The sequence below is a fragment of the Hemicordylus capensis genome, chromosome 17 (genome assembly GCF_027244095.1).
Source record: "Hemicordylus capensis ecotype Gifberg chromosome 17, rHemCap1.1.pri, whole genome shotgun sequence".
Classification (NCBI taxonomy): Eukaryota; Metazoa; Chordata; class Lepidosauria; order Squamata; family Cordylidae; genus Hemicordylus; species Hemicordylus capensis.
In genome coordinates this window covers 9,075,114-9,103,010 of record NC_069673.1, presented here as the reverse complement: position 1 = coordinate 9,103,010, position 27,897 = coordinate 9,075,114, and the positions used below count along the sequence as shown (strand labels likewise).

At 48.5% G+C, this 27,897-nt stretch overlaps 2 protein-coding genes across 8 annotated transcripts in view; both read left to right on the top strand.

Annotated features, from left to right (window-relative positions):
• Positions 1-2,030, top strand: part of AK1 (adenylate kinase 1) — a 39,812-nt gene extending 37,782 nt beyond the window's left edge. For all 5 annotated transcript variants that reach the window (XM_053282212.1, XM_053282211.1, XM_053282214.1 and 2 more), the window contains one exon: positions 73-2,030. In XM_053282212.1, coding sequence (XP_053138187.1) covers positions 73-141 — 69 coding nt within the window. In that variant the 3' untranslated portion in view covers positions 142-2,030. The remainder of the gene's footprint in view (positions 1-72) is intronic.
• Positions 2,031-10,404: 8,374 nt separating this feature from the next.
• ENG (endoglin) overlaps positions 10,405-27,897 on the top strand; it is a 49,830-nt gene continuing 32,337 nt past the window's right edge. For 2 of the 3 annotated variants that reach the window (XM_053282209.1, XM_053282210.1), the window contains exons 1-2: positions 10,405-10,777; positions 22,819-22,985. In XM_053282209.1, the coding sequence (XP_053138184.1) occupies positions 10,720-10,777; positions 22,819-22,985 (225 nt within the window). In that variant the 5' untranslated portion in view covers positions 10,405-10,719. The remainder of the gene's footprint in view (positions 10,778-22,818; positions 22,986-27,897) is intronic. The other variant, XM_053282208.1, reaches the window with a different exon arrangement.

The following is a 27,897-nucleotide window of genomic DNA, read 5'->3' as shown; positions in this document are numbered from 1 at the left end:
GGCGGCTGCGTCCTATGTTCCTAGTGCTTCTGGGCCCACCTAGTATAACCTCTCTCTCTTGCCCGCCCCCAGCTCAACGCGGAAGGCTCCGTGGATGACGTTTTCCTCCAGGTCTGCTCTCATCTGGACGCCCTGAAGTAAAAGCGCCGAAGGACCCCCCCCCCGGCTCCCGGCCCACGCTGAGCCTCCTCCTCACCAGCCGCGAACCTCCATTCCCGCTGCCCCCCCTTCCCTGCAGAAGCGCCCCCCCTCGCCTCCCCCCCTCCTCCTCCTCCTCCTCCTGATCCCTCGCCATCTCCAGTTGGATCTCGAGGCGGGGAGTGGGCTGTGACAGCGGACATGGCTTCATCCTGTTTTCGTGGACAGAGCTCCGTGGAGGAAATTTCAAGGACATGGTGTCTGGCTTCCTAGCCTTCTCTCCAAAGTAAAGTTAACTTTCATGAGTTGAGACGGGCTTTTTAAAATCCTCCCCCCGCCCCCTTCTTTTCTTCTTCTGAGTGCAACAGGAAAGGTTTCTGTTCTCGGTTCCTCACTCCAGGGGTTGATTAAGGGCAGGAAATGGCTGTTTATCCCACTCCGAGGCATCCGTGGCAGAAGGGAATCTCTTGTTTTTCTCTTTTCTCCGATGGGTGGCCGAAGCAGGCGTGGGTATGGAAGCATCCAGCGATCCTAAAAATGTAATTCAATAAATAGGTGGAGAGGAACGGTGGGGTGGAGGGCTGCAAGTTGACACCCCTGGCATACATGATGGAAGGCTCACCTCCTTGGAAAGCATTCCCTGTATGTAGAAAGCTAGCTTATCAGGAAATAGGCTGATTTGGACCCTGCAGTGCTAGCTTTCTCTGTGCAAGGATTGTATACAGATTGTACGTAGAAAGCTAGCATAACAGGAAGTAGGCTGGCTTGGACCCTGCAGTGCTAGCTTACTCTGTGCAAGGATTGTATACAGATTGTACGTAGAAAGCTAGCATATCAGGACATTGGATGGTTTGGACCCTGCAGTGCTAGCTTTCTCTGTGCAAGGATTGTATACAGATTGTACATAGAAAGCTAGCATATCAGGACATTGGATGGTTTGGACCCTGCAGTGCTAGCTTTCTCTGTGCAAGGATTTCCCCCCACCGTGGAGGAGCATTCATGAATTCCCATCCTCCCCAGTGGCTCTCCAGAGCGGCACAAGCCAAGCGCCTCCATAAACAGTAAGCCTGTAAGAAGACACAACCACAGAAGAATGTGGGATTTTTGGGGGGGGGGGTAAACCTTGTGAGGTTTATTTCAAAGAATAAAATGAGCATGCCAGTATTCAACTTGGAGAGGGAGGGTGATGGGAGGTGAATCGATACCCAGCTAGAAGCCATGTGGTCTGTTTAGGGTTTTTTTTTTTTAATGTATTGTGTGCCCAATTCTGCAACTTCCCTGCGCAGCATCCTGTCTGAATTTTCACTGTGGGGAAACCTTGGTTCCTTAAGCACCCATAAACTACAGATAATGGCTTCCATGTGCCTTTTTCTTTTGGTCTCTTGATGAAAATCGCAGGAGTCAGAAGCTCACTTTTTTTCTAAAAAGACATCGCGTGCTTTAAGAAGGGAGATGGGGCCGGGGGAAAGTCGGGACGATCTAGCTCAACCTGGGGGTGGAATTAGATCAAGGTTCCCAACCTCAGGTCCTCCAGGCGCCGCTGGACTACTACTCCCATCAACCCCAGGGGATGATGGGAGTTGTAGTCTGGCGTGTAAGGACCCGAGGCTGGGGAAAGCTGAATGAGATAACACTAAATAAAATTGTGCCTCATTCTATTTTCTCAATCGCTGAATCACACGCTCGGATAGCATGTCACACCATTCTGGATATATGTTACATCGCTTTGTCTTTTTCTCTCTTTTTGTACAATGATTTAAGTTATTTATAAACGAGTCTGGGGTGGGGGAAACATCGGTACCCCACCCCACCCAGAGTCTTAAAGGCCCCGTGTCTGGCCTGTTGTCCGAATGTATCAATCGTATCGTTATTAAAGTGTATTGAAACGACAATCTCTTGTGTGCAAATGTTCTGTTTAATTTCAGCCTGCCTTGGGTGTTTTCGTGAATAGGTTGTAAAGTGATGGGTTATGGGGGGAAATGACGTGCAGGGCAGTTCTGAGTTTACTTGGGAGTAATCCCTACGTGTGTGTGTGTGTGTGTGTGTGTGTGTGTGTGTAATCCAGCTAAAGAGTGCATCGGATTGCTGCCGCGGTCCCTTTATACATGTCTGAAATTGGGGTTGTTGACTCAGCAGTTGGGAAAGGCAGTCTTAAATGATTGATTAATTCGATTTAAACTAATTAATTTAATTATATTTGTACACTGCCCAAACTTCTGTCTCTGGGTGGTTTGCATCAGCATACAAACAAAATAAATAAATCAAAAAATGAATTAAAACGGTCTAGGACGTATTTTCAATTTTTATCTCTATTAGACCCAAATCTGCTGTTGAGCATGGCTGCTGTTGAGCATGAGAACCATATGGAAACCAACATCCCAGATTGGAAACCAACATCCCAACTTAGATTAGCAGTCTTGGATAACTTGTTGGTTTGGGACTACAACTCCCATCACCCCTGTCCTGCAGTTGTTGGGAATGGCGATGATGGGAGTTGTAGTCGAAAAGGCAAGCAGTTAGCCAAGAAGGTAGATTAGCATGGTGGAAGCTACATTTATGAGTGCATCTGATTTCAGAGGCATTGAAAATCCGACACACTGATGTCAATGCTAATTTAATAAATATATTAAATAAATAACCTCCACCAGAGGTTTTCAGTGGTACCTGTCTAGGCAGCCCCCTGCACAAACAGCTGGTGACATCTGAGGGAGCTGAGGCATGTTCTCATTCCTCAGTGTTACAGCTTGTGAGGTTGTTTTGTTTTTTTTAAAATATAAAGCATTGTGGCCATTTTGCAGGCAGCAGAGACTTTTTGGTGGTGGTGCCGCAGGTGCAGAATCATTAGCCGATTCGACAAGCCCCTGTCCCCCCCCACTTTTAAATGGGCCTTTAAAATCTTGCTGTTTTGCACAGTTTAATGGCCTGCCTTTTAAGCTGTTTCTCCATACAGCTTAAAGCTAGATCCAGGGTTTCAGATGAGGATCTTCTCATCAACCTGGAGATGCCGCCAGGGCTTCGAGCCCAACCTGGAGATGCTGCCAGGGCTTGAACCCGGGACCCCTGAGCTACGGCGCCATCCCCTAGGAAGCTGCTGCCTGTTGAGTCAGACTCTTGGCCCAGCTAACTCAGTGTTGTCTACTCGGGCAGGCAGCAGCTCTGCCGGGTTTCAGATGAGGACTGCTCCCAGGGATGGAACCTGGCCTCTTCGGCACGCGAGACAGATGCCCTGTCACTGAGCTAAAGCGACCGTGGAGTCAGGCTGGGTGAGCAGACCCAGTCGCCGCTGCGGTGTGGGAGGCACCAGACCCGGGCTTGGAGGGGAGAGGACCTCCGGCAGAGGCTGACATTCCAGAGACGGCGGGAGGGGAAGGAAGCCAACTGTAAAAACATGCTCAGATGTCCAAGGCATCAAATGAGGCCAAGGAGCCGGGTGATAAACAGGAACGGGCCGCGGGTCTGTGAGCAGCAGCCAGCTCCAGGTTGGGAAGCCGCGGCGGGAGACGGCGGCGCGTGCCTGGAATGTCGGGGGGAAGGATATGACAGCCCCTTCCCCACGCACACACTCCGCTCTCGCCCTCCTTGCCGGGGGGGCAGGAAAGGACATGGACGAGTGTCAAAGCATCTCCTGCAGGAGCAGGCAGAGGACCGGCCAAGCGGCTGTGGGATTCGGAGGGCAGAAAAGCCGAGGGGGCGGAGTTTTCAGGAATCTGGTACTCCAAACAGGTCTGGCTTTTGACTCATGTCTTTCCCGGACTCCTCACTGTCTGGTGCAGGACACGTCAGGCCATGAGCTGAGTGCCCCAGGAGGACTGGATCCAGGTCCAATTCCTGGCAGCTTCTCCAGATTGGTCTGGGAAAGCCCCACCTCGGGAACCTTGGAGAGCTGCTGCCAGTCCGTGCTGGTAATCCTGAGCACGACGGACCAGGTGGCTGATTCAGTAGAAGGCGTCTTCGGATACCAATGTGCTTGGGAAAGGGCTATAATAGTGTAGAGCAGGGTTTCTTAACCTTGGGCCCCCAGATGCTGTTGGACTACAACTCCCATCATCCTAAGCCGCAAAGGCCATATCTTGGGATGATGGGAGTTGTAGTCCAACAACATCTGGGGGCCCAAGATTAAGAAACCCTGGCGTTGAAGCCTTGTTCACAGAAGGTTCCAGGTTCAGCCTCCAACAGCTCTTGCTACAAAAAGCTTCAAGATGATGGCTGGGAAAGAGCAGACTTGGGAGAGCTGCTGCCAGTCAGTGCGGGCTGTCCTTAGCTAGATGGGCCAAAGGTCTGACTCGGTAAGGTGGCAGCTTTATAGGGTTGAAGCCCTTACTTACAAGACGATATACATTATAAAATATTATGGTATAACAGCATAACCAGAGTTATAACAAGCACTTCGCACATTTGAAACGGCCATACAAATACCAAGTACTATTTTTTTTTAAATGTTTAAAATAAAACTCTCAGCATTTGGCATGATGATCTTATTATTCAGTTCTTTCTTTCAGCCTGCAGGGTTTTTTTTTCTCTGTAGGGGAAACAAAACAAAACCAAGCTTAAAAGCATAACAATAACACAAAACAAAATACAGATAGCAAACATTGACCAGAAGAAAACAGTCTTATCTGTGAGAGAAATCAGCTACAGTTTTCTCCTACACAATTGATCAAATGCTTTTTAAAAAATTTTCTCTCTCAACAAAATACCCTTTTTTCTAAACAATTTTTTTTAGCAAGAGCTACAAAAAGAGCAATTCACAAAGCTAGCGTTGGGTAATGTTGTTGAGCAGGTAGTAGCTGATCTGTCTGGTTGTGATAGGAATATAGGAAGCTGCCATATACTGAGTCAGATCACTGCTCCAGCTAGCTCAGTATTGTCTACACAGGCTGGCAGCGGCTTCTCCAAGGTTGCAGGCAGGAGTCTCTCTCAGCTCTGTCTTGGAGATGCTGTGAGCGAGGGAACTTGGAACCTTCTGCATGCATGCATATCGGTGCCCTTCCCAGAGTGGCCCCATCCCCTCAGGGGAATATCTTCCAGTGCTCACACATGTAGTCTCCCATTCAAATGCAAACCAGGGCAGACCCTGCTTAGCAAAGGGGAGAAGTCATGCTTGCTACCACAAGACCAGCTCTACTCTAAGTAATAAACTGATTGGATTGCATTGGTCTAACAGGTAGGAGCCCATATTGAATCATATGGACACATTTGATACTTTTTTTTAAATGGAGAGCCAATTTTGTCCTTGCGAGCATGAGTTGTCTCCTTTCCTAAGCAGGGTTTGCTTTGGATTACATTTGGATGGGTGACTGTACATGAGAGTGCTGTAAGATATTCCTCTTAGGGGATAGGGCTGTAGCTAAATGGTAGATCATCTGCTTACATGCAGAAGGACCTGGGTTCAATCCCTGGCAGCATCTCCAGGTAGGGCTGAGAGAGACGCCTGCCTGAAACCCTGAAGAGCTGCTGCCAGTCAGTGTAGACAGTCCTGAGCTGGATGAACCAATGGCCTGGTTGAGTGTAAGGCAGCTTTCTATGTTCTTGTCTTGTAGGACATCAACATAGCACCTAACCAGGCATTCCAACTGCGGGGAGTAGGGATGTGCAAATAGATTAGAATTAGAATCCGGTTATTCAAGTGATTCAAATTCCAATCAAATCACCCCTTAAAATGGCAATTTGATTCAAATTCAAAATGACTCTTCAAAACTTAATTTGAATTCAATTCGAGAGCTGTTGGGCACCTTTAAAAAACAACAACACCATTCTGCCTCCCTGGTTGCTTAAAAAGGGTACCAAAACAGGGTCGAATCAATTCAAATTTGAATCAAACTTTCAGAGCGAATTTGAATCTGAAACGAATTCGAAACGACTCTTTGGAATTCGATTCGGATTTGGAACGAATCAAAAAAAATTCACGTTGTGCACATCTCTGGGGGCCAGCAGCCTCCTGGTCTCCCCTTGTGCTTCTTGCAAGCTTTGGGAGGAGTGGTGATGAAGATGGCGAGAAGCATCCTGCCACCCTGCTGACGCCCCAGTAATCCGTCACCCGAAGCAACTGCCTCACCTTGCCTCCTGAAAGGGCCCGTCCCTTCGTCTCTCTCCCCCGCCAGTCAAGCTGCTGCCTTCCGTGACCTCTCCATCCCGAACCGGCATCTCCACCCCCCCCCGCCACTTGCCGCTTGGCTGTGCTGGGGAGGAAAGAGAAGGCACTCAAGAGGAACAGGAGCCAGCAAACAAGATCACAATCACACGACCCCAGGGAGTCCCGATGCCTCCAATGCCTAGAGAGTGTTTTTGCGGGGAAAACAACACAAACAAGGTATCCAGGAAATTCTCGCCGGGAGGTTAGCCGGGACGCAGATCTAGAAAGGGCTGCGGATGGTGCCCTGGAGGGCTTACTGCTGTGCTGAGCACGTTCCATTCCCTATGGAGTGGCTTGCTCCCCAACCACTAGGTAATACTGCCCAGTTCGGTTTCCTCTTCTTGCTGCACCCTCTACACTTAATCAGCTGTTACTATAAGGATGGCCAGGTTTGTCTTTACTTTTGCGTTCTCTGATTCACAAAAGACCTGTCTGTCCGCCTCAGCGTGGGCAACAGATTTGGAAGGCGACTAGATTTTTAATATAGGAACATAGGAAGCTGCCATATACTGAGTCAGACCCTGGGTCCATCTAGCTCAGTATTGTCAACACAGACTGGCAGCCGCTTCTCCAAGGTTGGAGGCAGGAGTCTCTCTCAGCCCTATCTTGGAGATGCTGCCAGGGAGGGAACTTGAGACCTAGATGCTCTTCCCAGAGTGGCTCCATCCCTTAAGGGGAATATCTTGCAGTGCTCACACATCAAGTCTCCCATCCATATGCAACCAGGGCAGACCCTGCTTAGCTATGGGGACAAGTCATGCTTGCGACCACCAGACCAGCTCTCCTCGTCCCTTTCTCTTGGCGTTGAGAATTCTTTCCCTCCCTGGATGATTTTCCCTTCCCTAATTTTCTACAGCTGCCCAACAGCGGGCAGATCATGGTAACGAGGAAGGGCTGCTAATTAACGCATAGAGGAACAGTCAGGTTGGTTTGCTGCAGTGAAAAGGAATCTGGTGGGATCTGGAAGGATTTAGGCTTCATGCATTGTTTTGGCTCAACTGAATTCCTTTTCCTTTAGATCTAGCTGCTAACTGAAGGGCTTCCTGGAGACTATTTTGCATACAACATTTCCACCGTATCAAGTCATTCACACCTCTGGGATTACTTTCATAGGCCACCTGAGATGGATGCGGATTCTTGGAGTCGCCAGGCCAGTATTAGGGAGTGGAGCATCCTGACTTTAGTTCTGGGTGGAGAGAGGGGGCAGGGGTAGGAGATTTGTGGTTAAAAAGGTAGGAACATAGCAAGCTGCCTCCTACTGAGTCAGACCCTCGTTCAGTCTAACTCAGTATTGCCTACACTGACTGGCAGCGGCTTTTCTAAGGTTCCAGGCAGGAGTCTCTCCCAGCCCTACCTGGAGATGCTGCCAGGAACTGAACTTGAGACCTGTTGGATGAAAAGCAGATGCTCTATCACTGAGCTACAGATCCATCCCCTGTATTTCTTGACTTCCATAGGACCACAGGATGCTGCCTCATATTGAATCGGAGCCAGGATCGTCTCCTCTGACCGGCAATGGCTCGTATCTCTCCGCTGGCGTTCCCTCTAACAGAAAACCCCAGATGAGGTGGACTACAACTCCCAGCATCCTCAGCCAAAGCCCACTGCAGATAGGGATTCTGGGAGCTCTCGTCAACATCTGGGATTCCCTCTTACAGGGAATGTCCCAGCCAGTTTCTTTTTCATCTGTGTGCACCTCTCATTTTTTTTTCATCTGTGTGCAGAATGAATTTTGGTCCGGGCGGCAGCATCAAGGCAGTGTGTGCACGCATGTAGTTTCAGAGTGGGGGCCTTCCTGATTCACCCTGAGCGGGATCGAAAACGAACGGGGCGGGCATCCCAAAATGTGTGAGTGTGCGGACAGGCGCGTGCCTTAGAGGGGACACTGATCCCAGCCATCCCTGGAGATGTCCGGGATTGGCCGGGCTGCCCCCGTCTATGGCCAAGGGTCATCTGCCCCTGAAATGTTCTCTACATTTCTCGGGGCACCCCTTGAAATGTCCATGTCGGGATCCACCCGAGGGCAGGGTCTGAACCAGTGTCCCCTCTAACAGGGCTTCCCAGATGTTGATGTAGCACCACAGCCCTCGTAGCTGCTCTTGAAGATGAGGCTCATGCTATGCCCCCGCCCTGATCCATGGGTCCTCCTCTCCGAGAATGACCTGGATCCCCTGATACCCCAAAGGGTTCCCTCCAAGCCCCCAGACTTGAAAAGCACGGCCAGGTTAGAGAGAAACTCTGAGACAGACACGGGAGCACGGCTTGCAGCCAGAAGCCGAGGTTCCAGTGGGTTTCCTCAAGAGGAGAGACTACGCAGGATCAAGGCCTGGTTGCAGCAGGCAGGTAGGAAGGGGCGTGGCCCTTCCCAAGCCTACTTAAACTGCTTCCTGCGCCTGGCTGATCCTTGATAGTCTCCAGCAAAGGCAAATTCTGCTCCTAGCCCTCGTCACTGCCTGGCTTAGGGTGAGTGCCTGCTCTTGAACCCGCTACCAGGCAGCCCTAACCTTGCCCACCAGCCCCGCGCAGACACCCAAGTCCTCTGCGTCTAGCTCAGAACTATAACTCCTGCTAACTGGGCAAAGAGGCACCTTTCAAAAGTGGCGATTCTCTTCTGTTTAGCAGGGGGAGAGTAACTGGCCCTATCCACCCCCAGCACAGCATTCCTCCAGTGGCTGTTGCTAGTGTCGATCTTATGCTTCTTTTTAGATGGTGAGCCCTTTGGGGACAGGGAGCCATTTTTATTTATTATGTCTCTGTGTAAGCTACTTTGAAAACATTTGTTGAAAAGCGGCATATACAGTAAATGTTTATTGTAGTAATAGTACAACTCTCATCATCCCCAGCTACATGGTGGAAGTTGTAGTTCAGCAGCAGCTGGGGGGCCAGGTTTGCCCATCTGTGGGCTAGCTGCATCTGAGCACAACATTGCCCCAGCTCCAGCCCCATTGGGTTTGGTCCATCACCCCAAATTCCCGGCAGGAAATTCTCCAGAGAGAATGTTCCGCTGTAGAAGAAATGGTTGGTTGATAGTTTGGGGAACAGAAACACACCAAAAGAGATGTAAGAGCACACACAGAGGCAAAGAGATCTGAAGCAGGTCCCCGAGGAGATCTAGTAATCCTACTGGGATGTTTCTTGGTGAAATGGCCAACCACCCACACAGGCTTCTGCTACAGGCCCAACCACTCACACAGGGTTGGCTACCAAACATACAGGCCCAACCACCAGCAGAGGTTTCTGCTACAGGCTCGTCTACACACAGGTAGACCTCCTGGGACGGTCTACACACAGGTAGACCTCCTGGGACGGTCTACACACAGGTAGACCTCCTGGGACGGTCTACACACAGGTAGACCTCCTGGGACGGTCTACACACAGGTAGACCTCCTGGGACGGTCTACACACGAGTATATAGGTCCAACCACTCATGTGGACTTTTACTACCAAACACTGTTTCCTACGTTCTTTCACATGGCCTTCTCAGCCTGAGGCTTTGGGCATGCCTTAAAATGGTAGCCCACAACATCTTTCTCATCGATGTGTCGGGCAGAAGAGTCGGGTTGCTAGATCTCGTGAGACTCATACCCTGAGTAGCGAAGGGTAGGGTGGAGATGGGAGATGCAGGAGTCATTCCTGCTGGAGCGTGGGGCGCCCTTGGATGTGTGTGAGTCTTTCAAAACAGGTTGACACACTTTGCCTTGATCTCCAGTATAGAATTATTGGCCTGTTTCCAAAAGAGATTTATGAGGCCTTTCCTGGCATCCACTCGTGCTCTCCCACATGGAGAGAAAATTATGAAGATCGGAAAAACGTGCGGGCAGAGGAGACAATAACTTGTCCCTTTCTGGCTTCATTCTCACCCTGATAAAAACGCAAAGAATGTAGCCAAAACCCTTCGCCTTAGAGTCCATCCCTGAAAACTGGCAACCCCCAGAAGCAGGCTATCTTCCCTGGCTGGGACGGGGGCCTCTGGAACTGGCCGCCTCTTGCTGTCAGTGTGTGATCAGCAGCTGTGGATGTTTTTTTTTTTTTGTATCCTATGAAAAAAAGAAAGCAGCATTTCCTCTTGCTGTTTTGGCAGGCAAACTCCTGGCAGGCCTTCCTCGAAAGGGAGTCGATTTCCTGCCTGCTTGGGTCATCAGGGCTGAGTCGACCCGGCGCTGAGCAGTCAGGTAGTGGGAGCTGTGAGAAGACGCAACCGGCCCGGGAAAGCCTCGCTCCTGAAGCTGTGTCTCCTTTCCTGGCCGTCCACTCATCTTGGTGGCTCCTCCAGGGACCGATCGAGGCTGGATTGGAGGGAGGCCGAGCTGCTCCACTTTCGCCCCCTGCGTCCCGCCGTGAAGCCCGGCGGCCCGGCCGAGACCTGCACGCCTGGCCGTCTGCCCCTGGACACGGGCTAAGAGCAGCGAGGCAGTCAAGGAGGAACGGGACCCGGCCCTGTTTGCGTCATGGAGACGGTGCGGCGTCTGGCTGTTCTGCTGGCCCTCGGCGCGGTGGTGAGCGCAAGTAAGTGTCTCGCTTTGGTGACACCGCGGGAGCGGGTGGGAGGGTCCCAGCGTGGATTGCCGTAAGTGTGCACGGTAGTCGGGCCACGGCTTGGTGACTGGGCTGTGTTAGCTTTACTGCGATTGTGCTGTGGCTGGTAACGGGTTCTTTAAAAATGAACGCATTCACTTTGTATGTCTTGAAAACAGTTCCCACCAGCAAAGAGCTCGTTGAAATAGTCGGTCGTCTTTAGAACGTGGGGAAGGGTTGTGTTTGTTAAGGCACAGGCTTAATACTCTGATCGTGGTAACACGACAGGTCTTGTTAGCACAAAGAGATACCCTTTTAAAAAGAGGCTTAGATAGCAGAGGTATTTTTGTGAGATTCTGTGTAAGACTAAAAAGGAAGCCAGCTACTAGAAGATATAAAGCGTTTTTATAGAGCAGAAGGACGGAAATCCAGAACTGTCTGCAGAAGCGTTCCAAGTTGCAATAAAGTGGTTCTTTATAAACAAGCCAGGAATCCCTTTCAAAACTAGTTTCAGAGCAGAACTGAAAGCACAGAGGGAATTGCCAAATTCTTCCCATTTCTCCCTCTCACGCCATTTATTTATTGCACGTCTATCTCCCCCTTTTCCTCCGAGGAGAAAAGGATATTCCCCCCCCCCTGCGATTTTGTTTAGACTACAACCCTGCGAGGTAGGTCAGGCGGAGAGAAGGCGACTGGCTCAAGTTTGCCCGGTGAGCAAAGATGAGAACTTGGATGTCTCCAGCCCTAGTCTGGCAACGTGAGGGCGGCACCATGCTGGTTCTCGGCCAAGAGGGTGGCAACACAGACTCGGAGGGACTGTACCACATTTGGCGTATTTGTCCCACCTTTCCAAAGGGGGTTCAAGATACCGCAGGGTCCGAGGCAAGGTGCCGAGTTGTGCTTTGCCCCACGGCCCTGGTGGTGGTGGGGGGGCTGGCCCTCTTACAAAGATCACCCTTGCAAGCTTAGTGAGTGGCCGGCGCAGGGTTCGAGGTGGGCGGAGGTTGTTGGAGACCTCTTCTCAGGGATCTCACAAGCTTTGCAAGGAGAGGAGGGAAGCCTGCTCTCTTCCTACTAGAATCCTTGGAGTGGTCGGATTGGTCCGAAGCGTTGATCCGAAGGCGGCCATGGGGGACATCTTGCTGGCCTGCTGGAGCTCCACTAACCTGCCTCCAGAGGGGACCGCCTTGCCTCATCTAAGGGCCGTTCCATCACCTTTCCTCCAAGAAAGGGGGGTCCACATGTCCTCCTTAATCATCAAAACAACCTTTGGGGTCGGCTCGGTGGAGAGGGATGGTGTCTGACCCATAGTCAATGAGCTGGGTTGCTCAGCAAGGAGTGGACCCCCGTTCCGCCCACTGTGAGTCCCACACTCTAACCACTACACCACACTGCCTCCCATGGGCCAGAGCTTATACAAGGCCTATAGCTGGTGACGGAGAGAGGCATAGTTGCCTCTATGGAATAAGGTGTTGTAGAAGGATGCCCCATGCCGCCCTGGGCCGGTTTTCTTACAGCCCTCTTTTAAAAGTGCCTACTTAGAAGTAAGACCCATTGATTTCAGGAGGGCCAGCTACAGGTAGGGGAAGGACCATAGCTCAGTGGAAGAGCATCTGCTTTGCATGCAAAAGGTCTCAAGTTCAGTTCCTTGGAGAGCTGCTGCCAGTCATTGTAGACAATACTGAGCTAGATGGACCAAGGGTCTGACTCGGTATAAAGCAGCTCCTCATGTTATCAACGACACCTGCTTATTTACCTGCTCTGAGCATGGCTGATTGTAGGCCAGGGAGAACTGGGTGGCTGGCAGCTGCAGCCTTTTTCAGGGCCTCCAGGCTTTTAAAAAGGGAGGCAACATCTCTGGGGAGGGACCCGGCAACCTTATTATATAGGTAAGTCCTTATTGTGTTCAAGAATGTGCCATTTCCTTGAATCTTTAAAAATGTTTAATTGGTTCAGTATGGAAGACAATGTTTTTAAATACATTAAGTATTTAAAAGAACACTTTTCAGGCAAGGAGGTTTAAAGTGATGGATGTTTCAGTCAGTTTGTAATGCAAATCAAAAATGTGATGTTGGCCAGGATGCTCATTTGCATTACAAATGCCACTGGCCAGAATGCTCATTTACAGTACAAATGCTTTAGCTTTAGCAAAGATCCATATCAGCAAGAAAGAGAGTTGGTCTTGTGGTAGCAAGCATGACTTGTCCCCTTAGTTAAGCAGGGTCTGCTCTAGTTGCATATGAAAGGGAGACTAGAAGTGTAAACACTCTAAGATATTCCCCTTAGGGGATGGAGCTGCTCTGGGAAGAGCATCTAGGTTCCAAGATCCTTGCCTGGCCTCTCCAAAATTGGAGAAGCCGCTGCCAGTCTGTGTAGACTATACTGAGCAAGATGGACCTATGGTCTGACTCAATATATTGCAGCTTCCTGTGTTCCTATGATCAGACACCTGGATAGGTTTTGAGCTGATGGGAGCTTCACCTGGGCACAGCCCTTGAAGACAAGGCCAAACTGATACACTGGAGATTAAGTGTTTGAGACTTGCTTCCCAGCAGATATCAAAAGATAATATATTATTTTTATTTTTATTAATAATAAACTTTATTTGTTAGCAGCCCCATAACAAATTGATCTCTGGGGGACTCACAACAACACAACAAGAAAAACAAAACAATTAAGACACACAACACAAACAAATTACAATATAAAACGGAAAATACGCTCTCTAACCACTACACTACGCAGGCTCTCTCTCCTCCTCCCAGCTGGTTTACGGAGCTATTATAGTGAGACCCGAGGGGAGATTTGAACCGGGGAGTTCTGATGTGTACCTTAACCACTGTGCTATGCCAGCTCTGTGGTTTATGGGTGCTGTCTGGTTAGATGTACCTCTCAGTGGCTGTGGCAGGGTTCCTGGTCCTCCAGCTATGACAATCTTGTCAATTTCACTTTGCACAAGGCGTTTGAACCGTGAAGAAAGACTAGGGGATGTGCCCGAATTTCACTCGAATCGATTCGGATTGGAATCGATTAAAGCAAAATTCGTGCACATCCCTAAGAAGGACCTTGTTAACATTTCCCCACAACTTCAAGGAAGTTCTTTCAATTCTTCAGCAACTGTAATCTTTCTTTTTTGCTAGGCTGTTTCCCCAAGGGCTCTTATTATTTCTTACACCCCTTTTCCAGGTCACTATGACTTGGAAGGGGGCTTGATTTAAGTCTGGACTGGAACTCATTGGTAGTGTTAGGTTTCAGCTCTGGAATATATGAAGCCAGAAGAAAAGGGGAGAGGGTCTCTGAACATGTGCAGAATACCTTGCCTTTCCATTGCAACAGCCTTCCTCCCCCCTTGCCCACATCTTGCGGGCAGTGAGCCTGTCTTTGTAGGAATGAACTGCTGCTTCCATGAAAAACATTGCAAAATAAAAAGCTGGTGTAAGTTGAGCTGAAAGAGAACTAGGCTCAAGGCCACTATGGAAAATATTTTGATCCAGTTTTGCTGCTGTTACAGGGGTTAATGGTGATGCCTTGGGGTAGCCTTAATTCCTAGACAAGATGATTCAGGGCCTCTGGGAAGTTATCCCCTCTGCCCCTGAAAACTCTATCCTGGATGTGTGGGCACATGTTATTTTCAAAGATGGACACTAGCCAATAGGGACTGATCAAATCTCCTGATCAATCTCCTGATCAAATGGAGATAGTTGGAGCGTGGGGAGATCTCAGTAACTTTCGCAACAATCCTTTCAAGTAGACCAGTGTCGAATTCTCCCCATATTGTACACCAACAGCTGAGAGATTTGGATGGGGAACGTCCCGAGCTTTTAACTCAGGCAGGTCTAGTAAATCGTTAGGCAGTTCTAATCGGTGCCTCCCCCACAAAACTCATTTAATCTCTCCCCCCCCCCGAGATCTGGCCTCTTTGGAAATTTTGATGAAAACAAGCTGCAGAAGTTGGGGGCAGGGAAGTGGGGTGAAAAAGGTTGCGGTTGCAGGAAATAGCTTGAAGGGCTGTCAGGCGGGTGTGTGTGTGGGGAGTTAGCACCCATAATATGAAAAAAGAGGAATGCCTGTCAAAAATTGCTGATTTCGCTTTATATTTGGACTCGCAGAAACTGGAGGAGGGGAAAGAAAGGGGAGTGAAAGTAAGGCAAAGGGGATGATGCATTCTTTGATGTGAGAAGCTTTCTCAAAAGTCGTGGGGATGGAGAATTAGCCAAGAAAGGGGGATAAACTCTCTCTCTGGGGAGGTATTTGATTGGTGTAAAGTGAGAAGAGCAGCCTGTTCCCACATTTCCCGCATGTATGCATTTGTGCACACAGAGGAACAGAGGAAGCTGCTATATACTGAGTCAGTCCATTGGTCCATCTAGCTCAGTTTTGTCTTCACAGACTGGCAGCGGCTTCTCCAAGGTTGCAGGCAGGAGTCTTTCTCAGCCCTATCTTGGAGATGCTGCCAGGGAGGGAACTTGGAACCGAGATGCTCTTCCCAGAGTGACTCCATCGCCTAAAGAGAAGATCTTCCAGTGCTCACACTTCTAGTCTCCCATTCAAATGCCAACCAGTGCAGACCCTGCTTAGCTAAGGGGACAAGTCATGCTTGCTTCCACATGACCAGCTCTCCTCCCTGAGACTTAGTCGGGATAAGCAGCCCTCATGTAGGAGTGGGTAGAGATTCGAATGGATAAGAACCCAGATCCAGTAAAACTTTGCCTTTGGGACCTCTTCCCCCGCCCAGTTTAGACCCACATTCTTGTGTGTATTGGAGAGCTGATGAGAACCGTGTGTGGGACAGAACTTGTTTACCCAGACTGTGGTCGGAGTGACTCATTTTGTCATTTTACACATGAAGATTTGATAAACAACACACACACACACACACACACACACACACACACACACACACACACACGTATTTTAGCCACTCATATCTCCTATTTGGAATCATGTGCGAAAATGGAAGAGCAAGCATAAATTGTTCCCCTTGCTAAGCAGTATCTGCCCTGGTTTGCATTTGGATGGGTGACTCCATGTGAGAAATACTACAGGAATGGGGCTGTAGCTTAGTGGTGGAGCATCTGCTAAGCTTTGCACGTAGAAGGTCCCAGGTTCAATCCCTGGCAGCATTTCCAACTAGGGCTGGGAGAAGTCTTAGAAAGTTTCTCATGGAAGCTTAACCTGGCAATCCTGCAATTGTAACTTTCAGCGCCATCTTTTATGAAAACCAGTCGTGTGGGGCGGGGGGTCAATTTGGATGAGGGCTGCAGTGTAGGGGCCTCTGATGCCACAGTGTGGTGGTTTGGCAGGGAAAAGGTTTCGTGGCCCTTCTGACTGCCATTGGCTGAGCTGCTCTGATGTCACAGAGGGCTTGGGCAGCCTAAGGCATTCATGAGCGTGGGGGGACCTTAGAAGTTGAATTCTAAGGCCCAAGAGCAACTTTGTTAAATTTAAACGGCTTCAGTATTGCCTTGCTGTTGTGGGCTTTCAGAGAGCTCTTTGGTTCTGTAAATCAATTGAGTTGTTTCTGGAGCCTTTGGAAAGAAATACGCAGATAGTACTTGGTTAAGTGATGATACTTAAATCCTAGCCGCAAAATGGGAAGATTAAACCTGGTGTATTCATAGCTTTTTCTGTAGATAAGTATCTCAAGCCCAGGACTTTTAATTCTAGATGAGCATGTAGGTGCCCTAGTTTGGGGAAATGTTATTTTTCATTGGATTTTCGTTAAATCAGATTTCCCCACCAGATTTGTGTTTGCTGTGACTTCAGTGAATAATTTGGCAGAATTGCTAATTAGAAGTCAGTTCCACTGCTAAATCTGAGCTGCTATGTAGCTCAGCTCTAAGGTCTTGCAAGAAGGCACTGCGAGCTTGTATCTGAATAAATCTGAGCCGCTGCGTGTAGCTCAGATCTAAGGTCTTGCAAGAAGACACCGCGAGCTTGTATCTGAGCAAATCCGAGCCACTGTGTGTAGCTCAGCTCTAAGGTCTTGCAAGAAGACACTGCGAGCTTTTATCTGAGCAAATCTGAGCCACTGTGTATAGCTCAGATCTAAAGTCTTGCAAGAAGGCACTGCACGCTTGTATCTGAGCCACTGTGTGTAGCTCAGATCTAAGGTCTTGCAAGAAGGCACTGGGCACTTGTATCTGAGCAAATCTGAGCCACTGTGTGTAGCTCAGATCTAAGGTCTTGCAAGAAGGCACTGCACGCTTGTATCTGAGCCACTGTATATAGCTCAGCTCCAAGATCTTGCAAGAAGGCACCGCAAGCTTGTATCTGAGCAAATCTGAGCCGCAGTGTGTAGCTCAGGTCTTGCAAGGAGGCACCGCAAGCTTGTATCTGAGCAAATCCGAGCCACACCTCAGATCTAAGGTCTTGCAAGGAGGCACTGCGAGCTTGTATCTGAGCAAATCCGAGCCACTGTGTAGCTCAGGTCTAAAGTCTTGCAATAAGACACTGTGAGCTTGTATCTGAGCTGCCTAGCAGCTTGCATTTCGTGATCTTGATAAATGTGCAAACCAGCGTCCGCTCTGCAGGTGAGCCAACGAAACGGGCTCTGTTTGGCTTGGACTTGGACTTGTGCATTTAGCAGGATGGCTTGGAACATTTTTGTGTTCCTGACAATAATGTGCTTAGCAAATTGCAGCGAGGAGAAACCCATTTCTTGTAGTGTAAGCTGTTGTAGTCTATAGTCCTCTGCCATGAATCACACGGAATGTATCCTTGGTGGGGCCACAATTATTTCTTTTTGCTGCGGCGGATTCACATGACCAGTGTTACCCCTGTGAAAAGGGACAGCCATTAGAAGATGCAAGCCACGATGGAGGCCTCTCAACCCGGCTGCCTGGAAAGTCGCTCTCAAAACTTTTTCTTCTGCCACATGGGGTGTCTGTCTCCCAGCTGGAGCGAATCAGCTGCGCCTCTTGTGTGGGAACTTTTCTTTCTTTCAGCCCGAGCCAGACCACTTCGTTAATCTCCTTGAGACGGAGGCGGTTGGTGCCGTCCGCCTTGGAAATGGTCTCTCCATGTCGCCGGGCTGATCTAATCTCCCTGCTTTTGTGCGCGCGCGAGACCCTCAGCGATCTGGGCATTTGGGGCCACCATAATGTAAACAGATAAAGCTGGGCTGTGGCATTCTGCGTGGCCATGAGGATCCTGTGTCTAGTCCCAGCGGTATTTTTCTAGACAGCCCACATGGGGTAGGGCCCTGGAAGGGAAGGGTGACGCTGCCTGCGGAGTCCAGATAAGCGGCTGTTTGTCTTCCTCCTGATGCTGCTGGCTACGGGGTTGGTCTAGGTTGGTGCACGGAGGAAATGCAAGACAATAGGTGGGTAGAGGGCGCAGCGTCATAGAAGAGGTCTGAGCCGTGACCTTGGAGTAAGGGATTCAAAGGGATATGCTATATCCTTGCTTGACTTCTCTTCCATTCCGCGGAGCAAATTTGTCTGCTTGGGTGTCATTTTTTTCCTCTTTCTGTATACATTATGGCCGCAGCTGTGTCTTCCTTAAAGCGGGAGCAGGAAACTGGGTTTTGACATTCTGAGAGAGACCATTAATTGTGCACATACGAATCTCGCAGCTAAACTGCTGACTAGAATCTCGTATTGGGGGCAATTCCAGGAAGCTGGTTTGCTCCCTTCCTGGCAGTGTTAGCTTGTAAAAAACCCCACATGGTTCCAAAGTGCTTTTGATGCAGGCAACAACCGAAATCTCTATTCATCCTCTCCACATTTTTCTTGGTGGACCGACCGCGTCTTGGATGGAATTTTTATCAAATGTGTGCAGGGAGTTTATTTGAAAGTTGAATTCTGTCTTATGTGGGGTTTTAAGGCTTTGCTGGCTAACCAGTTTAGGGATGATGGGTGTACAGAAAGGTGGGGGATTTATGTTTTAATCAACCAATACGTGTTTTGATTCACACATCGGTTGGCTGAAAACAGGACTGTCCTTTGTAGCAAAGATGCATAAAAGTGGTCAGTTGAGATCTGTTGACTTGTATGATAGGAATATAGGAAGTTGGCTTCTGCTGAGTCAGACCCTTGGGCTATCTAGCTCAGTATTGCCAACACTGACTGGCAGCGGCTTCACCAAGGTTCCAGGCAGGAGTCTCTCTCAGCCCCTCTCAGGGATTGAACCTGGGGCCTTCTGCTGGCAGTCAGGCACTGAGCTAAAGCAAAGCCCCATCCCCTAAGGGGAATATCTTAAAGCAGACAGCGCTGGCATCTCCAAGACAGGGCTGAGAGAGACTCTTGCCTGCCAGCTCGGAGAAGCCGCTGCCAGTCTGTATAGACAATAATGAGCTAGATGGACCAAGGGTCTGACTCAGTATATGGCAGCTTCCTCTGTTCTTATGAAAGTAATGTGAAAAGCGGTATATAAATATTCGCCGTAGTCATATTTTAACAAAGCTTCTCTTCTGTTTTATGAAATCGCCCCTGGACTGGAGCTCTGTGGGATTTCATCAACACAACGGTAACAAAAGCCAGTTTTGGAAACAACCCACCGACACCCACCCCTTCTATTAAATGAGAAGGATGTCACTGGAAAATTCAGACTAGACTTTAGGATGAATTTCCTAACCAGTCTGGCAGGGATAGGCAACATTGAGCACTCCAACTCCCATCACCCACCGCCACAATTTATTATGGCGGTGGGTGATGGTGGTTGTAGCCCGACAACAGAGCGACCAAGATCACCTATCCCTGATCCAAACTCCAGCTCTTGTTGGACTACAAACCCCATCACCCAGCCACCATTTATTATGGCGGGGGGTGATGGGGGTTGTAGTCCAACAATAGCCAGGGCGCCCAAGATCGCCCATCCCTCATCCAAGGCATAGTTTCAGTAGGAGATGAGTCCAGCCGGATTGTGCCAAAGGCAATGCAGAAAAGGTGGGCCCTGAAGATAGGATCTGAAGGAAGAAAGAGAGGCGGAACTCGATTAAAACCGGCGAAGGCCATTGTCAGCCAGATTATTCCTGCACTGAGATCTTAAACGGTCAACTTTTCAGCAACACGAGTTCCATTGAATAGAAGTGGGGGCGATTTCCAAAAAAAGGCTTTTTGGTGGCCATTGTGGTGAAATTCCGCAGAGCTCCAGTCCGGGGGCCGGTTTCCCATTTCCTCCCCTTGCCCTGCCGCAGACCTTTCCTCCTGCTTTCCCGCCCCCACCCGGCACGAGAGGCGGGAGGAGAACCTCCCCAGAGGAAGGTGACTTCCTCCCTTGTCTCCAATTGTTTGGCGGGGGCGTCATGTGACTTCTGGCAGGGGCGGAACCGCTGCAGGAAATCTCCCTGTGCGATTCATTCAGCTCATGTGACAATTGAGGGGAAAATTTATTTTCTGTGTGTTTGTGTGTGTGTGTTTTTTAAAAGAAGCGTATCTGTAAAAGGTCTTGGCCGATGACAAACTGGCCCGAATTGGGCAGAGAAGACCTGGGTGGCATTTCTTCCTGCTGTTAGAGTATTTAATCAAGGTCGGCAAGGGTTCCCAACCTTTGGTCTTCCCGATGTTTATGAACTACAACTCCCATCATTCTGAACGATTTGTGGCTGGGGGTGATGGGAGTTGTAGTTCGGCAGCCACCGTTGGAAAACCCTGGAGTAGGGTATTTAAGAGAATGCCGTCTTTGCCATGAGTCCCATCGCCCATTGAGATCATCCAGAGAGATCCATCTTCAGTTGCCACCGGCTTGTCTGGTGGCTACTCGGGCACAGGCCCTCTCTTTTGCCTCCCTGAGATGCTGGAATGCACTCCTTGCTGAAATAAGAGCCTCCCCATCTCTGACATTTTTTTAAAAAGTCTCTAAAGATACATTTATTCACTCAAGCCTTCTAACTAGAATTGTCGTTTCAAATTGTTTTAATGTTTCAGTGTTTGTTTTAATTTGTTTTTATGTTGTTCTTAACTGCCCAGAGGAAGTTTGTGGTGGTGTAAAAATACAACCAACCAATCAATAAACATTATTCAGAATCTAAGAACTGCCATGATCAGTTTCCTGCTCTTCCTTGAGATCTAATTACCTGGAATAATAACCTTTCCGCTGTTGTTTTGAACTTGCCTAGCAAGCCAGAGGTTGCCGGTTCGAATCCTCGCTGGTATGTTTCCCAGACTATGGGGAACACCAATGTCGGGCAGCCGCGATCTAGGAAGATGCTGAAAGGCATCATCTCATACTGCGCGGGAGGAGGCAATGGTCAACCCCTCCTGTATTCTACCAAAGACAACCACAGGGCTCTGTGGGCGCCCGGAGTTGACACCGACTTGATGGCACACTTTACCTTTACACACTCCTTGCTCTGTGAATTTTGTTGTTGGAGAGGGGTACATAAATATTCTAAATAAGTAAGACTACTTCCCGTTCCCTGAATAATAAACAGCCTTATTTATGTATTAAAATAATTACATATGGCTTTGGAACAATAACAAAAGGATCCCCAGCCATTTAAAAACCAGCACTATAATAGTAGCTGTGCAGCAGAAACACAAATAGCCACAGAAATGAACCACCAGGTGATGCATTTTGAGCCAAAAAAAACCCCAGCTTCAAGTATACACTGATGGGATCTGAGCTGTCACTGCCTTACCTGGAGGTTTTACAGACAGGGCTTTTTCTCAGAATCCACTCCTGATAGGAGTGTCAGTCCACATATTCGCTGGATTTAACCCAACCTCCCTGTGGGCTAGCAGGGACCAGGACAGACAGGGCTTTGTTTCCCGTCAAAGGGAGGCTGAGAATTCTGGCTTAGCCCGAGTTATGTCCGACTTAAAATAAACCTTTATTTTCAATGGCTTTTGAAAAAAACCTTGATGTTTCTGCTGAGCTCTGACACTTGTCTTTGATGTGCATAAGGGAGCAGCTCTTGTGAATGCTCCACCTAACCCCCCGAATTAAACTGTCTTGAATCTGCTGGAAAGTCGATTCGCTCCTCGGATACCCCACGGCATAAAGCCTTGTTTGTAAAACCTCCAGGAGAGAGATCTTGGGGTCGTGGTGGACAGCTCGTTGAAAGTGTTGGCTCAGTGTGTGGCAGCTGTGGAAAAGGCCAATTCCATCCGTGGGATTATTAGGAAGGGGAGTGAAAATAAAAAAGTTAACATTATAATGCCCTTATATAAATTTGGAGTAACGCGTGCAGTTCTGGTCACTGTATCTTAAGGAGGACATTGTAGAACTGGGAAAGGTGCAGAAAAGGGCAACCAAGATGATCAGGGGCCTGGAGCACCTTCCTTATGAGGCAAGGCTACAATGCTGGGAGGTCGATAAAATTATGCATGGTGTGTGTGTGTGTGGGGAGAGAGAGAGAGAAGTTTTTCTCCCTCTCCCACACTACTAGAACTCTTGAAACTGATTGTCGGGAATTTTAGGACTGAGACAATGAAGTATTTTTCCACGCAGCACATATTTAATCTATGGAATTCTCTGCCACAGGATGTGGTGATGGCCACCAGCTTAGATGCCTTTAATAGGAATTAAGACAAATCCATGGAGGACAAGTCTCTCCATGGCTACTAGTCTTGATGGTTATAGGCTACCTTCAGGTTCAGAGGCAAGCTGACTCTAAATCCCAGTTGCAGGGGAACAACGGCAGAAGCTTACTCAGACAGCAGGCTTCACTGTGGGTTTATTACAAGTTCGAATCTACCCCCAAACAACTGATGCAAAAAGTGGATTTTTTTTTTACCCCGGACATAAATTGTGCTAGGCTCTAATGCAGAATGAAAAATCCGAATCATGTGTGAATTGCTCCCCAATATCTTGCATGGACTTTGGTGCGAATCCAGCTGATGTGCAAATGCACACCCTAGGACTGAACCGGGGACCAGGCATTGAACCTGGGGTCTTCTGCATGCAAAGCAGATGCTCTACCACGGAGCTAAGACCCCCTGCTCCCATTCTGGTTGTGCATTTTTTAAAGCCCTGTTTTTTGAGAAATGCATTCTAGTGCCTTCCAATGTGGTTCAGCCTCATCCATCCCCTTCCTTCCCTCTGGGGCAATTCCAAAATGGCTGATGTTCTAATTCTTTCCTTTCTAGATCCAGTGAATGTTCAAGAATGCACCCTTAAGCCGGTTGAGAAGAATGAGGGTGTGACAGTGGTGTACACAACCAGCAGGGTTACAAGCGGTTGCATCAGCCGTGGGCCTATAGATCCCAACCTGGAAGTCCACGTTCTCAGCTTGAAGTTCAGTGACCCCCCTAAGGTGAGTGGCTGATAGAAAATTCCTGTCCCCAGGTCATTGGGAGTTAAGGTTGTCAGGTCTCCTGAGGGGTTTCAGTATGAAACAGATAATGATGCAGAGATTTCTGACTGAATCTCCTGCCTATTCCGATGCAGGCTGCAGTTTTGTCCTGAAACTTCGTCCCAAAGTTTCAGAACAAAACAGATAATGATGCAGAGATCTGTGACTGAATCGCCTGCCTATTTCATCCCTCCAAAGCAGCATTTCCCCCAGCAGGAGGATATCTCTCTCTCTCTCTCTCTCTCTCTCTCTCTCTCTCTCTCTCTCTCTCTCACACACACACACACACACACACACACACACACACACACACACACACGTTCAATATAAGATCTTATAAAATCTTAAATGTCTTTATTACATTTATATCCCGTTCTTCCTCTAAGGAGCCCAGAGGTTATATTATCATGGTTATATGATCCTCACAACAACCCTGCAAGGTAGGTTATGTCAAGAGATAAATGATTGGCCCGGAGTCACCCAGTGACTTGCCTTTAATGGGGATTTGAACTCAGGCCTCCCTGCTCCTAGTCCAACACTCTAACCACTATACCCTGTGGACAGCCACATGGTCTTTTCCAGTCAACCTGGAAAGAGGCTTCTCTCTGAAACCTAGGAGAGCTGCTGCCAGTCAGTGTAGACGACACTGCTCTGGGTGGACCAATGGGCTGATTCTGCAGGAGGTTGTCCTTCTCCCAGTTTATGGTTTATGGTCTGTGCCAGCTGCTAAAGTGAAATTTACGAGGTGTTTTTCCCCCAAAAAATTATTTTTTACAGAGCAGGGAGCTTGTAAAGTTCTCTCTGCAGCTGCTGGCTCCTTTAGAAGAGGGCTAGCCCAGCAGCTTGGGAGGAAGGAAAGGGAAATGTGTGAGCCTGTCCCATCGATGGGCCACAGCTGCTTTGGAAAGCACAACAGAGGTAGCCGGAGGTTCTGCATGTCAACCTCGACAGTTTCCCTCTTCAAGCAGAGATGAAAGATTCCAGCAACACCCAGAGCCCCATCCACCCCCTTTGGGGCATCTGGGGGCAGTGCTGCTGAGGGTTTTTGGAGAGTGCCTCTCCGAAAATTACTTCCTTTGGGAACCATGTTTTTGGCAGGGATGGCAGACTCCTCCTGGCCGTGCTCAGAACTGAGCTTGGCAAAAACCAACGATTCCCTGCTTTTGGAAAAGAATGTTGTTCGAACCCAGTGCTGTGTCTCTTCTGAAGTGTGAAAGGCTACACTTTAGTCCCTCCTGCAATCCAGTCTGTCAGTGCCTAACATCCCTCTCTTGTCTGTTCATCTGCCCCCCAAGCACCTTCCCTCCCCACACTATTTGTTCCTCAGAAAAGCAGCAGCCAAAAGAGGGGGGGTCTCTCCCCCGCCCTGGGATGACTGGTGGATTTTAGTTTTCCCAGTGCCACCAACCCATGGCAGGAAGGCTGGGAAATCGATCATTCCCGGTGCTCCTTGCATCTAGCATGCCGACGTTGCATCTCATGATGGGCAAACCCCTCCCAGTCGGGCTCAGAATGGGGCCGGGGAAATGAACTCTTCCTCCCAAACTGGAAAAGTAATTCGAGCTGGAGAAGAAAGTTGTAATGCTTGTCTCGTATTGGAGGAGAGCATTACAAACCTGCCAGATTCTATTTCTGAGTCCGGTTCCAATAATCATGAATTACATCTGAAGCGACTTGTATTCATATTAGGATCAAATCACTCTTTTGTTCAATCTCACAACACTTCAAAAAGATCCAATCCACAGAGGCTCTTGTTTATTGTTTTGCACTCTCGGCATCTTTCTCAGATACCACAGACAGGAAGTAAAACTTTGGTTCACTTTGCCATCTTAGATTTTCCTCCAACAATTCCCTCCTTTGCATGTTTTGGGTGATAATGATCTCCATTTAGCATTTGAGCAGGCACTCCTGGAGTGTTCCATAATCTACTGCTTGTGATTGAAAGTTAAAGTTCCCCATTTATGTATTATTTCACAACCTGTTCCTGTTGGGTCCTGAAATGGGGACCGCTATCTGAAACCTTGACAACCTGCTGCCAGTTAATGGAAACAGTGATGGTTTTGTATACTCATATGTATTCCTTGGGAATGGCTCGTTACAAATGCATGGGAAGGAATTAGGAGTATCCAATTACTTCATGCATTTATTTGACCTCAACCCCATTTTGCACGTTCAAAATTAAGCCTGATTTTAAAAACAACAACAGGGATTTTAATAAGATGTAGTTGAGGTGTATAAAGATGTAACATTAAATAAATCGTTGCACAGATTGTTGAACTACAACTCCTATTTCCCCCAGCTGCAATAAATTGTAGCTGGGGGGTGCCACCCCTGACTTAGATGAACCGGTGGTCTGACTTAATAGAAGGCCGGTTAATTGATTCAAACATGGGTCACTTGGGGTCATCCTAGGTGTTCAGAAGGGGGTCTTTCTGACAGAAACAAATATTATTATATTAAGTCATATTATCTTTCCACTTTGCATGCAAAAGGTCCCACACTCCAACTCTGTCATTTCCAGGAAGGGTTGGGAAAGACCCCTGACTGAAGTCCCAGAGCGCTGCTGCCAATCAGAATGGGCAATACTGAGCTTGAAGAACCAAGGGTCTGACTCAGTAGGCAGCAGCTTTACATGTTGGTTCATCTCTCTCCAGGGGCATAGCAAGGTTGGAGGGGGCCCTGGGACGAAAAGTAGAGATGGCCCCCTTCCCTCACATTCCTTTCAGAGAGGTGTGAGGGGGAAAGCAAAGAGTAGGCTTTCACATAGCTGGTGGGTCCCCTTCCTGCAAGGGCCAAGGACATTTGCCTCCCCCGATGTTTAACTGTAATGATGCTTCTGCCCCTCGTCTTAAGTGGAGAGGTGTGGGATGTATCACTTCCCCCAACTCCAAGCCCCACCCTTCTGAAGACTCCAGAAAGGCAGTGTGGTGTAGTAGGCAGAGTGTTGAATTAGGAGCTAGGAGACCTGGCTTCAAATCCTGACTCAGTCATGAAATTCACTGGGCACCATCTCCCAGCCTCTCTCAGGAGGTGTCCTGTGAACACAGCCCTCAGCTGAATGGAGGAAGGTCAGTATATAAATGTGAGTATATAACCTGCATACCCGGAGAACATTTCCTAGGCATTTAGTGCCCATAAACATTAACATTCTCTTATCAAATCTCACACCCTGATCAGGCGAAGCTTGAAGGCACAATGCATTCACCCAAACCAAAGAAAAATTACGGGACGAATGCGTGTCCCAGTCACTACTCTGATAACAAGATGGCTGCAGTCTTTGTATCCGGTGCTGGAGCCTCCAAACTTTCGAGCAGGGAACTGGATGTCTTGGCTACCGAGCTGTGCGATTTGTGCAAATAAACACAAGCCACCAACAGACAGGCGAGAGGGCACAGGACTTCTGGGTTTCCTCTTTAGCTTTGTGTTTGACGCCTGGGTGTGATGTTTATAGTCTTTATTGTGTGTGGAGGGAGGGCGACAGAGTGGCGAAGCTTGAAGTTCTTTGCTGTGTTCGGCGTTTTCACTTCAGACACGGCATTGAAAAAGGACTTCCGCTGTGCATATAGACATGTCGTTCTTAAACTCTGTTGTGCTCCACACTAACGTTTTGGCTGGCTTGTTCTTGAGAAATGGCATTGTGATCGTTTGCGACAGCCATGTGAGAGGATACTTAAGTCTTCTGAATTAAAATCCAATTGTCCTTTGAGGGCTACAATGCGACTAAGTTATATTTGTGCGTAGAACTGTGCACGCTGACTGGGTTTCTTCTGCAAGTGCTGCTCCAGCCACTTGCGTTGCCGAAGAAGCAAGCCGTTCTTCAGTTAAGGCTTGCCTCTTCGGCATGTGATTAAACTTTAAAAGGGGAAAACAAAAAAGCCTTCAACCTCTCACTCCTCAGTGCTGTGTTATTTTCATGATGGGCTTGCAGGCCACATGAAAATGCTCCAGGGATCACTGGTAGTTCTTGGATTACAGTTTAATAATTGTATTAAACAATTGGTACAGAGACAAGAAAATTGAGAAGCTGATGTGATCTTTGGTGTAATTAATTCAGGATGGGTTGGGGACCACACTGGTGATGGTAAGGTGCTAAAAAGCCATTACACTGTCCCCTTCCAAGGATTAGCATGCTGAACAAAAATACTCTTTTATTCTTGATGATGCTTCTCAATTCTAAAGAGACTTGTGGGTCAGGACAGATTGTGAGGCAAGAGATGTGTGGAATACCTCTTAGTTGTTTGTTTTTATTTTGCCTTTCATGCAATCATGGAGGAGGGGAGTTCTGAACTGGATCATAGCAGATCGGGATGTCCACCCCTCATTTTTCACGGGAGTTGCGTTCTTGCCTATAGGCATGAAAACGGAAACCGTGAATAACGAAACCCTGAGTCAATGATAATAGGGGGCGGGAGGAAGGTCCCAAAAAAGCATGTGGGGCAGAAATAGAAGAAAAGGATAGTACCCTATTCTCCAACAATGCCCCCCGCCAACCCCGAAAATGGTCGAATATTCACCATTACCAAAAAAAAAGAAAAAAAAGAATCACAAAATGGCTCTCTGCTAGAAAATGGCGACTGGAAATGACATCGGAAGTCATTTCCAGGTCATTTTCGGCCATTCAAAACGGTAGAAAGGTGAGTTTTGCCTATTTTTCTACCTGTGGATAATAAAATTGGGTCTCTAAGATCCAATCGGTGATACGCAAAACGGCAGATCTGGAGTCCGCAGATAACAAGGGCCACCTGTATGTTGTTTGGCCCTCAGATGAAGGGTTGTTCCTGGAAATGAGGATTGACTTGAAGTGACTTCTTTGCCTCATGGATCAGCTGCTTCTGCGAAGCTTTCTCCACCTGCCTAACAAAGGGTCTTGTGT